General features: G+C 35.3%; 1 protein-coding gene across 1 annotated transcript in view; it reads right to left on the bottom strand.

The window, feature by feature from the left end:
* LRP1B (LDL receptor related protein 1B) overlaps nucleotides 1–15,847 on the bottom strand; it is a 1,972,098-nt gene that overhangs the window by 733,589 nt on the left and 1,222,662 nt on the right. The window contains exons 28-29 of the mRNA XM_068968462.1: nucleotides 3,098–3,229; nucleotides 1,574–1,801 (exon numbers count right to left, since the gene is read on the bottom strand). Of these exons, the coding sequence (XP_068824563.1) occupies nucleotides 1,574–1,801; nucleotides 3,098–3,229 (360 nt within the window). The remainder of the gene's footprint in view (nucleotides 1–1,573; nucleotides 1,802–3,097; nucleotides 3,230–15,847) is intronic.

Raw genomic sequence — 15,847 nt, 5'->3', positions numbered from 1 at the left:
TTCAGTATTTCTCAAGGCAGAGGAATTTGATATATCTGTTTGAATCACTGATTATACCTTTCTCCATTCATGTATGTATCCTCAGTTGTGACTAACTCTTTGCAACCCTATGGATTATAGCTGCCAGGCTCCTCTGTCCATGGGATTTTCCAGGCAAAAATACTGGAGAAGGTTGTCATTTCCTTCTCTAGGGGACCCTCCCAACCTAGGGATTAAACTCCCATCTCATGAGTCTTCTGCAATGGCATTTCGAGGTGGCTCTTTACCACTGAGCCTCCTGGGAACGCCTTCCTCTGCCTTCCTTCAAATCATGCTTCAAGGAGGATAATTAGTTAGTTCAGTGTCTCAGTCATTAAATCATGTCCAACTCTGCAACCCCATGGGCTTCAGCACGCCAGGCCTCCCTGTCCATCACCAACTCTGGGAGTTTACTCAAAATCATGTCCGTTGAGTCAGTGATGACATCCAACCTCTGCTGTCCCCTTCTCCTCCCACCTTAAATCTTTCCCAGCATCAGGGTCTTTTCAAATGAGTCAGTTCTTCCCATCAGGTGGCCAAAGCATTGAAGCTTCAGTTTCAGCATCAGTCCTTCCAAATAATATTCAGAACTGATTTCCCTTAGGATGGACTGGTTGGATCTCCTTGCAGTCCAAGGGACTCTCAAGAGTCTTCTCCAACACCACAGTTCAAAAGCATCAATTCTTCAGTGCTCAGCTTTCTTTATAGTCCAGCTCTCACATCCATACATGACTACTGGGAAACCATACCTTTGACTAGATGGAACTCTGTTGGTAAAGTAATGTCTTTGCAAGGAGCATGAGACTGAAGAAAAAATGTGTCTTGTTTGATTCTGCAAGTCATGGCAAACAGCAGGTTCTCAACTAAGATTCATTCAATAAAACAATAACTGACCCAGAAATCACATTATACCAAAATTAGAACAAAAATGAGGATAATTCATGCTAAATATTCAGAGTTCAACCACTGCATTTATATGTATGTCTCATTTCAGCTGTATTTTCCACTTTTGGAAAATTTCCTTTTTTCTCTTTTTAAGATTTTTAAATTTTTAAAAAAAATTAATTAAAGGTTGTTAATTCAACATTAACGAAAACTTATGATTCAACCTGCTGGATCAGGAGGAGGATAGGAACAAGTTTTTTCTCTTATTTGTTTAGTCTAGTTCTGTAAAAATAGATGCAAAAGAAAGTTGATAATAAGCTTGAATCAGAGTGAACAGTCTTTACCAATATCCTATATTCATTTGGCAAATACAACTACACCCCCAACAGCTAAAAGGAATCTTCTTTTTACTTAGAAATCTGTTAATTTCAACATCCATTCTGAATTTGTTTCTTCTTGATAAATTTCTAGTTTTCAGATGACTATATTCAACATAATTATAGCATTCAACAATTGTTAGAATACAGCATGTTATTAAATCATTGAATAATCAATTCCAACTTTTAATTAACAACATAGTATTGGATAATAGAAAAAGAATACAGAAGAGACTCAATTATTACAGACTAAATAACAAACAATTTAAAGTTGCATAGTAGAAATCTTTTACCTCTTGAAATAACAGTTTCTAATCCAGTTCCATTAATAAAAGCCCGTTTAATGGTTTGTGTCTTAATGTCTGTCCAGTATAGACGTTCTTCAGAAGCATCAAAGTCTATCACAGTAACATCATCAATATCAGGGACTGTAAAGGCCGTGATAAAGTTAAAATATGGATTATCAATATCCACTCCTCTGATTTCAGAACGCCTTGCATATAGAAGAAATTTCTTCATTTCTAGAAATGAAACAGAAATGTGTTTTCCTTTATAAGCTTTGCAAGTTTTAAGCAGTCTAGAAATTCTAAACATTTGTTGATGATTTAATAGGCTTTTAGCATATGGAAAACATGACCAAGATTTGATTAAAAATATGAAAAATAAGTTAAAATCCTTAAGTCATTTTTCTTAATGCCAAGAAATTATCAGTAATTGATCTAATCTTAGAATTTCAAGCAAACTTTTTAAAAGACATGAACTTTACAAATCTCACACAGCCACGTTTGTCTTTGTTTATAATCATAACAATATTACAGTGTAGTAAATGCTTTTTGAAGGAATCTAAGAACACTTTTCTCTATATGATCTTTGAATAAAATGAGGTTGAACATTGCTTTTAAAAGTCATGTTCATGTTTTCCCTATCAAAATTAGGCTAATGTTAAAGCATAACATACTGAAAATTTTTGTGAATCTGTAGTAACTAACACTGTGAGGCATTCTATTATTTCTACTTAAATAGGCACCTTTCTTGCACTGAGTTTGTGAAATATTAGTAGATTTAATAGAAAGAGGAGTCTTAGAGATTTTGTTCTCTTGTTTTTCTCCTTTGGAGTTATAGTTGATATTTGAGATATGTTATTATTGTGAAAAATTAGTTAAAGCCAAGAGTACCTAAATGCCTGAGTTAAAATTTGATGAATACACTTTTATTGGCCCTTCAAAGTAATTGTTTTGCAAATCAACAGAAATTACTAATAAAACAAAACAAAGCACCATCTGATTTTCATTCACAAAATTTAGTATCAACTTTTGGTTTAAATATACTGTTTAATGTTTTTTTTTACAAATCTTCCCAAATTATATATTTTACTTCCTATTTTCTCCTTTCAAGTTGATAATCCCCTATAAAATGATGCTGAAGTAACTTTAGGAGAGCAGAAGGAGATTAAAGCTGTTAAGTACATCTTTGTTATGCAGGTTACTTACATCATCATTTTTTGATAATGCACTTTCAGTTACAAATCTCCCTGTTCTGTAGAGATAAACTGTGCTAACGCACCAAAAAAGAAAGTAGCAAGAAAAAAAGTGAATAAGATAATAAGCAGCAAAGTGTAGCCTATCACATATTTAAAGAATTTGTCAGTGTCTCCCAAAGTAGATGAATCATCAACTGAGTGAAAATAGCACCACCTCCAATGGTGGTTTTTAAGGACATTAAAAACCTCTCCTGCTTTACTGAGAGGAAAATCCAAATGCTCATACAGTCAGAGAGGATTCACTTTGGAGTTTCTGTAAGATCTGGGAGAAATTTACCATAGCAGGTCTTCTTGTTGGAGGAAAGCTTCATCAAGTGGGGACACGCACAGGCAGCACTCCTGTTATGATTGATCAGGCACATGTGTGAGCAGGGGCCTCTGCCATCATTAGCTGCACAGGGATTGGGAGCTGTAATTACACAGTGAAATATTAACAGTGAAGAAGGAAAAATATATTAGGGGACCTCGGAGGGTGACAAGGGTTATTCACGTAAAGATTCAAGTGAAGTTCCCTAGATAGCACATATTACTCGAGTGATTAATATGACAATAATGACAATCATACACAGTTATTATATTAATAAAAACATTTTTCCTCATCAAAGATAACAACTAAGATAACTCCCTCAGGTTCCTTTAAGATGAATGACATTCATTCTATTGCCTTGGAAGCAAAGGATTTCTTTCTAAGTATTTAGTCTGAGAAACAATCAGGAATAACTATTAAATTTTGTATAAATTAAACTCAGGTAGATGTCATGAAGGTGTCAGGAGTTCCAACTGAGACACTGCTGTTACAGGTGCTGTGTATCTTTTCAGGCTATTTCTTTTCCAAATCAGAGGCCTAGATGAATAAAAATTTCATCTTCCTTTATTATAAAGATGTCTTTTTTTTTTGCTGTATTAACTTATTCCATGGCTAAATATTGCTACATATTCAGGCTTACTATAGTCCATCATATACAAAACTTCAAATTTAAAATGGAATATTAAATTTTGTGTTTGATTTCATTCTCTCGTTCTTTTGTGTTTCTTATTTTGTCATTGATAAGTAGTTAGAATAGGAAAAAGGAGTCCAGAATGGTGGTGGCTAAAAGACAAGGAAGGGAAAGGCCTGGAAAATAGGACAAAGGAAGGTCCGAGGACTGGAGTGAGGACCTCAGGTATAACAGACAGCATTCCTGGCTAGCCTAATTTACACAGGACAGGCCCAGGGGTAGGAGAAAAAACATATAAAAAGAGGAGCCAAAGAACTGGAGATCCCTCTCTCTTCTCTTTGCGTTTGGGGTCATCATGCCCTCATGCCTCAATGGTGTGTTTTCCTTTATTTTCTAAATAAAACTGAGCTGTAACATGGAGCTGTAACACTGATCCATCTGAGAGCTGTAATGCTGGTCCATTGTTTGACATTTTCATTGTGATGAGACAGAACTGAGGAAATACACACTCCCCAGACATCATCATATCTTTTGGATAAACTTTTAATCTCAATTGATCCAATGTTCTCTTAAATATTATTTTTATAAAGCCTATCTAGTAGGACAAATACTATAGAACTATGCTGGTCAACTGAGGGCAGAAAATAATTATACCTTCTGATCGCAGCTGCAATACTTTAGTCTTCAACTAATAATATTTTCCTAACAAGATGATTTATTGCTCAGGGTAGCAATATCAGTCTTATAGACTTTTAAACCACAAAGGATAAAAATCAATAGGTTATAATAAGAATTGTAGACGTTATGAGAAATTGGCTGAATTTAATAAATGCTCAAGGTAGCCATTGGCAGTCTTCAGGACCCTCCCCATAAGATAACAAAAGCGATCCATGTCTATGCATTTGATTTAAAAAACAAAAATTAAAACGAAAGACTCAGAAATATTTTCCCAAGCAAATAAATTAAGGACAAAAATTATTAGAAAATAGTGGAAACTAAGGTTGAGAGATTCTTTATGAGTGTAAGTTACTCTGTCACATGGTATGTGTACATACTAAGTTGCTCCAATCATGTCTGACTCTTTGCAACCCTATGGACTATAGCCCCCTAGGCTCCTCTGTCAGTGGGATTCTCCAGGCAGAATACTGGAGTGGGTTGCCATGCCCTTCTCTAGGGGATTTTTCTGACCCAGGGATGGAACTTGTGTCTCCTGCAGCTCCTGTATTATAGGCAGATTCTTTACCACTGAGCCCCTGGGGAAGCCCAGCAGATGGTATAAACACCACATATTCTGCTTTCTTTCCTTTTAACTTCATCTATTATAATTGATGCTTTTGAACTGTGGTGTTGGAGAAGACTCTTGAGAGTCCCTTGGACAGCAAGGAGATCCAACCAGTCCATCCTAAAGGAGATCAGTCCTGGGTGTTCACTGGAGGGACTGATGTTGAAGCTGAAACTCCAATACTTTGGCCACCTGATGTGAAGAGCTGACTCATTTGAAAAGACCCTGATTCTGGGAAAGATTGAGGGCAGGAGGAGAAGGGGACGACAGAGGATGAGATCGTTGGATGGCATCACTGACTCAATGGACAGGTTTGGGTGGACTCTGGTAGTTGGTGATGGACAGGAAGGCCTGGTGTTCTGTGGTTCATGGGGTCACAGAGTTGGACTTGACTGAGCAACTGAACTGAACTGAACTGATTATAATTGGCTCAGACGGTAAAGAATCTGTAATGTAGGAGACCTGACTGAGTTCAAACTCTGAGACAGGAAGATCCCCTGGAGAAGCAAATGGAAACCCACTCTAGTATTGTCTGGACTGGGGCAGAAGAACCTGGTGGCCTACAGTTCATGAGGTCAGAGAGGACTGAGTGACAAAGTAGCAACGCTACAATGGGTGTCTTTAAGGAAGTAAAGGTTAGAAAAGCAAGAGGTTAGATGGGAAGATTTTTAAGGAGCAAAGATGTTAACAAAATAAAGAGAATTTTAAAATAAAAGAAATAAAGAGGTACTGTTGAACTGTTAGCTGTCTTGAGTAGGGTTACCCAGTCACTGGTAAATAGGAAAAAAAAAAAAAAAAACCTCAAAGTTTTCAATTCTTGAAAAAGAAGAAGATGGGGAAGAAAGGGGATAAAGGGGAAAAAAAGAGGAGTAGAGGGAGGAAAAGGAAGAAGGAGATATTTGTTTAAAAACATTGATATAGAAAATGCTATTCCTCTCAAAGAAATTAAAAGCATAATCCATGACAACTCAATAATAAGTAATTGGATTTTACTTGAAACACCATTATCTTTAGCCTGGAATCATATTAACTTTTCTCAACATCTTATAATTGTGATTAAAAGCTTTCTAAAATCAACAATAACATATCAAATTTCTATATATATACTGAAGTAAAAAAATACACTTTGTAGCCCAATATCTGTATTAATGATAACACTTAAGGTAATATTAACAATATTTTGTGATTCATGGTGAGGAAAAATCCACAAAGCCTTCCTTCAATATTTATCTTTTCTTACTTTGAAATAATGGAGTTAAATATTTTTCATATTATTTCTACCATACATTTAAATATATACTCTAATTACCAAATTAAGGAATTTGGTTTTCACACTCACATCTTAGTATAAAGCAAGGATCAGCAAATATGGACCCTGGAGCCTTATCTGGTTCACTGTCTATTTTTATGAATAAAGTTTTATTGGACCATAGCCATGCTCATTAATTTACATGTTATCCTCATGACTTTCTCACTATAATAGCAGAGTTGAACAGTTTCAGCAGGGATCACTTGGCATAAAAAGCCCTAAAATATATTTTATGGCTCTTTACAGATAATACCTGACATAAAGTTACTATTTTATAAGAAATACTATTGCACTATCCAATATTAACACAAAGATTGTAAACCCCTAGCAAACCAAAGCTATCCCATGTATTGTATCCAGGAGATGGGAAAAACTGACCAGTCAATGAGATGCTATAAAAGAATATTAACAGATGAAAGCCAAATATAGGTGTGCAAACTGAGTTTATTGATAATTCTTATTATCAAAACTCAAGTTGACCAAACAAAGACCCTTAGACATATGTAAAGTGAAAGTGAAGTAGCTCAGCCGTGTCCAAGTCTTTGCGACCCCATGGACTGTAGCGTACCAGGCTCCTCAGTCCATGGAATTTTCCAGGCAAGAGTACTGGAGTGGGCTGCCATTTCCTTCTCCAGGTAGACATATGTAACCCCCCTCTCATATTTACTACTGAATACATATTTATGAATCACCTCATCTTCTGCCTAGTTTTAAAAAACTGGATATAACAGCAGATAAGAGATAGTTCTTGCATCAAAGAATTTAAGAGTCTATACTCTTACCCCATACACCATTCTCTCCAAATCTATGGTCAGTGGCTCAATTTAGGTTATTTGCATCTCTTGCTTGGACTGCTGCTCTAACTTCCTAAATAATCTCTTAATTTTCAGTCTCTCCTCATTCCCTATGGTAATTTTCTAAAATACAGACTTGCTCATATAGTTCCTTTGCTTAAAAATCTTGGATAGTTTCTCTACCTTAGATAAGTCTTCCTCACAAAGACTCAAATTTTATCTGCTACCATTTCCTCCAAGGTTTTTAACACTAGCCAGGTTGGTTTGCTCAGTTTCTCAGTCATGTCCAACTCTTTGCAACCCCGTGGACTACACTCCACTACGCTACTCTTTTCATGGGATTCTCCAGGCAAGAATACTGGAGTGGGGTGTCATTTCCTCCTCTAGATCTTCCAGACCCAGGGATTGAACCCACATCTCCTGTGTCTCTTGCATTGTTAGGCAGATTCTTTACCACTGCGCCACCTGGAAGCCCTCCAGATTGATTTACCTGCTGTTTTTTTTTAACCTTTCATTATTTTTGTTTGTTTGTTTTTTAATCCTGATACTCTTTGTTTATTTTTATTAAAGATATCATAACTCTTCTAAATTCACAAAATTTTAATTTCAAAGATTTTTTTTTTTTACTTCTCTTTCACTACCATATTTAATTGTCAAGTATTATCAGACTTGCCTATTAGGCACCCTTTCTTTCCATTTTTTCCTCTCCTCTTGCAATATAAAATTATTTCATCACTTTGGAGTAACTGCTATAACCATGTAACTAGTATTCTATGGTACTGTCAAAAGTATATTAATCTCTGTTTCAAAAATACCATCCTACCTTGTAGTTTCATCTACCATTTTCCTTCTACATACACGTTATGCACATGGTAAACAGGACTCCAAATTGCTCATTGAACATCTATAGCTTGTCTTTTTCTACTCCCACAGAAAGTATTTTCTTCCTGTAGACTTTCATTACCAACATCCTTACATTATTATTTCAATGAATCAGCTCAAGTTACTCTTCCTTCACAAAATATTTTCTAATGAAGCTAGCTAATGCTGATTTATTCCAACTCTAAATATTAGTTTCAGTTATCAATATAAAAGGCATTAGGTATTTATTATTTACTGTCTTATTTTCTAATTGTCTTTGACATGTATTTGCATATTTTTATCATTATATCCTCATCTGTCTAGGTAAATCAGGGGTAGGGAAACTATTTTTTTGTTTTTTTCTATAAAAGGCCAAATTGTAAATATGTTCACCTTTGTAGCCCTTATGCCCTTTCTAGTAATTTTTCAACTTTGCTACTACAACAAAAAGCAGCCATAAAATAATATATGAATCAACATGTATAGCTATGCTCAAATAAAATTTTATTTGCAAAATTTGCAGAAGTCAAAATGCGTTTGAACTGTGGTATTGGAGAAGACTCTTGAGGGTCCCTTGGACTGCAAGGAGATCCAACCAGTCCATTCTGAAGGACATCAACCCTGGGATTTCTTTGGAAGGAATGATGCTAAAGCTGAAGCTCCAGTACTTTGGACACCTCATGAGAAGAGTTGACTCATTGGAAAAGACTCTGATGCTTGGGAGAGATTGGGGGCAGGAGGAGAAGGTGATGACAGAGGATGAGATGGCTAGATGGCATCATGGAGTCGATGGACGTGAGTCTGAATGAACTTCGGGAGATGGCGATGGACAGGGAGGCCTGGGTGCTGCGATTCATGGGGTCTCAAAGAGTCGGACACGACTGAGCGACTGGACTGAACTGAACTGAACTGAAAGTTAGTCTGAGAGCCTTAGTTTGTCAAAGTCTATGCTGGCAGGAACTATGACTTATCAACATATATATAGTTTTTCTTCTAAAATTTCCACTTGATCTATTACTGTTTTGGATTCATACACATGCTCATAAACATATGTGTGTCTATATTCTAACAAAGCAACAATCTAAAATTTTGAAAGTAAATTAAAAGACAGCTATAGATGTGCTATAGCCATAGCTTTAGGAGAGCTATAGATGAAAACATTAAATAATGCATAACTATAATACTTTACTGGACAGTGAAATGCTAATTATACAATCATACAAGACTGATGTGTGCTCTGTGAAGAAAACAATATCATTAAGATAATCTCATATTTCATGCAAAACTGTGTTTAATTGCAGTCTATTTTAAATCAGCAAAAAATAAACACTTTAAACCCAACTACTTTATTCATTAAGTTCAAATAAAATATATGTAACTATGGGTGCAATATAAAATATATACAATATTCATTTACCTAATAATACTAAGCTTAAAGCAGAAGACTCTCAAGACCTACTGTTAGATAAGAGAAATATTTTTCTCTGTCCTGTGAGGTCATTGTGGATAGTAATTAATACTCATCATGTTAATGAAATTTGTTGGTGCAAAATAATTATTAACATAAGAAAACAATGCATATCTGTTGTAACTATATTTTAGTTATAATTTTCCATTTGAAAATAATTTAATTTTTTGAGAATTTATGAAAGATCTTACTATTACACATTAATTCCAAATCCTTTTCCCTTTGATAAATATCTACAAATTATAATTTTAGTATTTGATGTTGAAGAACTACAGGAATCCCTTATTTAAAACACATACATATAATAAAATGTGTTCAAGTACAAGATGTTCTTATTGCTTTAATTTTACAAGTTTCTATCAATACCAGGTATGCAGGAATTACTTTCATCAAAACTCATATTTTATGGATTAATTTTATACTGTACTCTAGTTTTAAGAAGTAGAAAAATAACTAAAAATCTTATCTTCTATAGACCACTGTATTTCAAAGAGAAAAGATTTAAAAGCCACATATACTATTTCCATTTATTTGTGTACAGTTTTCTGTAAAAAGAGTGAATTCAAACATGTAATATCATGCTACATTTATTGGTGAGATATATCTTAAAATACCAATGAATTTTCAGATTTTCTAAGAGGTGCTATGTCTTTCTGACTTGTTATTTACTTTTACTTGCTGTATAATTTAAAAGAAGAAACATTTGTGCCAGAAAAATTTCTATTTTCACAATGATTTAATAATCACAAAACTTTTGTCTAAAACAGTGGTTCTCAACCAATGGTAGTGGTGGTGAGGGGGCATTTTGTCCCCTCAGGAACAATTGAGAATGTCTAGAGACATTTTTAAATGACATAACTGGGGTTACTAACTGGCATTTTAGTGAGTAGAGGCTAAAGATGCAAAAAAAACTTCATATAATGAGAAAGAATGTCCCCTCTCCCAACTAAGAACCATCTACCTCCAAATATGAAAGGTACAGAGGTTGAGAAGTTTTGATCCTGGATTGGAACTCTGGACTTTGCATCAATGTATCTGAATGAAGAGCTCATAAACACTTACATTTGTATTTCCAAGGCAAGTACATTAAACAACCAGTACCAAGGAAGAAATAATTTTATGATTTCTTTGAAACTAATCTTTTCCACTGTTCCAAGAGAAACTATATTATAGCGTAATTTTAAAATAGCAATTTATAATGCACCTATGCTTACTGCTGCTGCTGCTGTGTCCGACTCTGCGCTACCCCATAGACAGCAGCCCACTAGGCTCCCCCATCCCTGGGATTCTCCAGGCAAGAACACTGGAGTGGGTTGCCATTTCCTTCTCCAAAGCATGAAAGTGAAAAGTGAAAGTGAAGTTGCTCAGTAGTGCCGAACACTTAGCGACCCCATGGACTGCAGCCTACCAGGCTCCTCTGTCCATGGGATTTCCCAGGCAAGAGTACTGGAGTGGGTGCCACTGCCTTCTCTGTCTATACTTACTACCTACCTATAAATTCATTTACAGCTTAGTTGTTTGACATTTGTATTATATTTTGCCAAAGAAATAATGATAAAATGGAAATTAAGTTTTTCAGGTAAACCAACAAAGCCCATTAATTCAAAATGTGGTTTAAAGATGCTACAGAAAGATTTACTGAGAAATTAAATTAGGTGCAGGTCTATATAACTAGTAGTGGGAGCAAAAGACTACCTGTTACAGGAAGGAGGTATAAGAGTAGAAATTGAGCTCCATTGTGATTTTTCATGTCAACAGTTGTAATGACTTAGCAACATATTTTTGGCATGTTTCAACTCTTAGTTCTCCTCTTTATTGGCAATGTTGTCTCTCTCTTTTGGTTGGCTCTCAGTATTGCACAATGTTCTAATACCTCACAGAAATCTAACAAGTTTACTTAGATCTCAAAAATTTCTTTTTGCTTTGCTATCACCTGCCTTTCACTTTGCCTCAGTCAGAAATCTCCTCCCTTCAAAGCTGCTGATATCAAAAAGTAAAGGTGGAGGCATTTTAACTGTTTCATATCAGCTTTCCATTCTTAGAAATATTAGTATTTTAAACTAAGGTCCATTTAAAAATTTTTAGTATTTATTTATTTTTTAAGCTGTGTGATTGTTTCATATATATATATATATATATATATATATTTTTTTTGGCCATAAAATGCAGTATGTAGGACCTTAGTTCCCTGACTACAGATTGACCCTGTGCTGCCTGCATTGGAATCAAGGAGTCTAAACCACTGGATCACAAGGAAATCTCTTAATGTCCATTTAAAAAAGAAAAAGAAAGAAAAAATAAACTTCTGTTGATAGTATATAAATATGTGAAAGAAAGAGATACCATAAAACAGTGGGATATAGTATTTTTAACAGAATTAATAATATGTAGAATGGAAGGAATATGTATATGCAAGCAGAGACAGAGGAAAATATTTTATATGACTGGTCGTTAGATCTTGATATAATAAACTGTGGAAGTGAACAGTTTAAGTAACTTAAAAAAATGTTTGAGATTCACCTTCACCACATTGAAACATAGTTTTAAGAGTATTACATTTTTTTAACTTTTTTTAATTGAAAATGTTGTTTGTAGTTAAATATACTAATAGCTCCAAGTGGAATCCCTCATTCTTCAAGTTTTATAAGTGATACTTTGTTTCCTAAAGCAGCAATAATATTACTAATATTCTTTTTTAATTAAATTATTATTACTAATATTCTTAAGGGCTTCCTTGTTGGCTCAGATGATAAAGAATCTGCGTGTAATACAGAAGACCTGGGTTTGATCCCTGGGTTGAGATAATCCCCTGGAGAAGGGAAAACTACACAATACAGTATTCTTGCCTGAAGAAATCCCATGGACAGAGGAGTCTGGTGGGCTACAGTTCAGGGGGTTGCAAAGAGTTGGACATACTGAGCGACTAACACACACACGCACACACACACACACTATTCTTAGAAACCAGTTTGTTTTTTAAAATTGTATCAGCTAATTTTCTTGCAAATGTTGTCAAGAAAAGTTTCATTTTCTATAGGAATATTTTCCTGAAGCAACTGGAAGACTTAAATTATCTCAAGGTTAAAACTACTCTCTGAGAAATAGTCTGGAGTTCACCTTGTATTATCATAACATAGAGGGCAAGTGAGATAAAAATTGATAGAAAAAAAAGAAGTTCCAAAAATGGAATAATTTCTTTTTATCACAATGAGCTAGAAAATGTGCTAAGTGTTTCTATAAGCATTATTCCCTTTATTCCTCCTACTGGCCATTTTTGTTCTTATAAATAAATTACCCTCATTTTATAGAAGTGTAAACTTAATTTTGAAAATGGTGAAAAAAAAGAATACTTGCAATCATACAACTTTTAAGAAAGAAATACATTTTCAGATATCAGAGTGCAACCACTGGCCATTATATATACCACCTCTCTAAATGAACTAAATCACTTAGATTCATTTATTTGTTCATTTAACAATTTATGGGATAGATAATGGATACTGTTTTAGAATATGACTTTAAAAAATATATATATTTAATCTAATTGCTATAGCCATGACAATGTCCTAATATTCCATTCATTATGTTTCTGGAATTTGATTTGATTTTCTAAGGGGTATTGTCATTTTGATTTGTTACACAAAACATTTGCCAGTTAATAGGTGTTTCAAGAACAAAATTAAAAGGGACAATTGAGTCCACACCGGTGTTTGAGAGTAAAATAAAGTGGTCTCTGCAAAATAGTACTTTTATTATCAACAGATACTAAGTCCCCATTGAACTGAGGCCTTCTCAGAAAAAAAGCTTCTTTAAGAAAAGAAAAACATTTTTTAATTGGTGAAAATCTAATTAATAAAAGTATTTTCAAAACTCTATATTTGAAGTAACAGTCATATTTTTAAGCTATTTCAAGAAAAGATTCCAGGGCTTCCCTGGTGGTCCAATGGCCAAAAAGTCCACCTGCCAATGCAGGGGATACAGGTTTGATTGCTGCTCCAGGAAGATCCCACATGCCACGGGGCAACTAAGTCTTGTGCCAGCTTCTGAGCCCATGTGCTGCAACTGCTGAAGCCTGTAACCCTAGAGCCTGTGCTCTGCAACAAGAGAAGCCATCACAATGAGAAGTCTGCACACCACAGCAAAGTGTAGCCTCTGTTTATCGCAACTAGAGAAAGCCAACTCAGGACAGCAAAGACCCAGCACAGCCAAAAATAAATACATACATAGATAAAAAACTCTTAAAAAAAAAAAACAGATTCCAATCAGAGAAAGTGAGGAAAGAAATGTGAAACAAAATTGAAAAACGAACAAACACAAAAAAATCGATAGTGTTGTAATCTTTCTATATCCATGAAAAAACACAGCTCCACTACTGGGTGTTAAATCACAACTTCAGTTGTGATTAAGAAAACATCTTTATGGTGTCTGAATCAAGATGTAAGATTACAAAGATTCTGAGCTCACCTCCTCAGATACACAAAAGCTACATATAAAACAACTATCTCTGAGAATAACTTGAAATAAAGCAAATTTTCTACAACTATATACAGAAAATACCAATACAGTATACTAATGCATATATATGGAATTTAGAAAGATGGTAATGATAACCCTGTATGCAAGACAGCAAAAGAGACACAGATGTGTAGAACAGTCTTTTGGACTCTATGGGAGAGGGGGAGGGTGGGATGATTTGGGAGAATGGCACTGAAACATGTAAAATATCATATATGAAATGAATCACCAGTCCATGTTTGATGCATGACACAGGATGCTTGGGGCTGGTGCACTGGGATGACCCAGAGGGATGGTACGGGGAGGGAGGTGAAAGGGGGGTTCAGGATGGGGAACATGTGTATACCCATGGCAGATTCATGCTGATGAATGGCAAAACCAATTCAATATTGTAATGTAATTAGCCTCCAATTAAAATAAATAAATTTATATTTTTAAAAAAGAAAAGGTGACTTGAAACAGGCAGGATAGATAGAGACTCAGTCGAGATAGAAGCTACACCCTCAGAGCACCCTATATCTCAGAGCGAAGATACACAAGTGTGAGGGTTATCACAACTGCCTAGGTCTCTACTGAGGTAGACCAAATTCTTTTTGCCTGTATAACCCTGAATACTCAACCATGTCCTAGAGGTACCTCTCCACATAAACAAACTTTAATTTTTTGATTTATCCTTTAATTCAAGTGCCAGTAAGCTTTGGCCTACAGGTTAATACTGCCCTTTGGGTTACTTTTTTAAATTGGAGGAAAAACACCAAAAAACAAAAAAAAAGAATAAAATTTTATAACACATGAAAATTAAATGAAATTTCAATTTCAGTGTCCATAAATAAAATGTTATTGAAACACAGTGATAGTTAGTCACTTTGCATTTGACTGCTATTACACTACCTCAGCAGAAGAAAGTAGCTCAGCAATGACCATATACCCTGCAGGGCCTCAAACACTTCTTATATGGCCTTCCACAGGAAAAAAAACTCTGCTGACCCCTCCCTTATGTGGCCTTGTGTCACATGTTGATGGTGAAGCCAATTATAGAAACTAAAAAAATAAAGAGATCTCAAATTTTCCTTTCCTTGCCAAACTCCCCTACTCTACAAATCTCTACCACTTTTCTTTTTTTTTTTTCTTTGAACTGACCTTCCCTCTAAGTATATGGCAACTCCAGGCTTCCCAGGTGTTGCTAGTTGTAAAGAACCAAGACACAAAATGTAAGAGACATGGATTCCATCCCTGGGTTGAGAAGATTCCCTGGAGAAGAGTATTCCACCCACTCCAATATTCTTGCCTGGAGAATCCCCCGGACAGAGGAGCCTGGTGAGCTACAGCCCATAGGGGTTGTATAGCCTTGAACGTGACTGGAAGCAACCTTAGCACACACGTACATATCTCAGTTCCACCATTCTCTCTGTCCTGGTATCAGCCATCTCCTGAGCTACTGAAGAAAGCTAGGCTCTAGATCCTACTAGTCTCCTACCTACAGCTGTGTCTCTCTAGTCTACCCCTTGTATAGGTGAAGTCAAACTTCAACATGTACTTCTGTTATTTTCCCTCCATTGACCAAATAGTTTCAATGTTTTTCTCATTTCTTCAGGGCAGTGAGTGGTTCTTAAGGCAGCATCAGCATTCCATGGGAATTTGTTAAAAATGAAAAATCTCAGGTCATACCGTAGACCTATTGAATCAGAATATCTTGGATAAAGGCCAGAAATTTGTGATTTAATGATCCTTCCCAGTAAATTTGATGCACATTTAGGTCTGACATCACTTGAACACTTATCCAGTTATTCTTAAGGATGAAAATTGAAATTTCTTTGTAAGGGGAACTTTTAAGTCCCATTATGGTTTGATCCCAACCCA

The sequence above is a fragment of the Capricornis sumatraensis genome, chromosome 3 (genome assembly GCF_032405125.1).
Source record: "Capricornis sumatraensis isolate serow.1 chromosome 3, serow.2, whole genome shotgun sequence".
Classification (NCBI taxonomy): domain Eukaryota; kingdom Metazoa; phylum Chordata; class Mammalia; order Artiodactyla; family Bovidae; genus Capricornis; species Capricornis sumatraensis.
The sequence above is the reverse complement of the archived record's forward strand: the minus strand, read 5'-3'. Positions and strand labels throughout refer to the sequence as shown.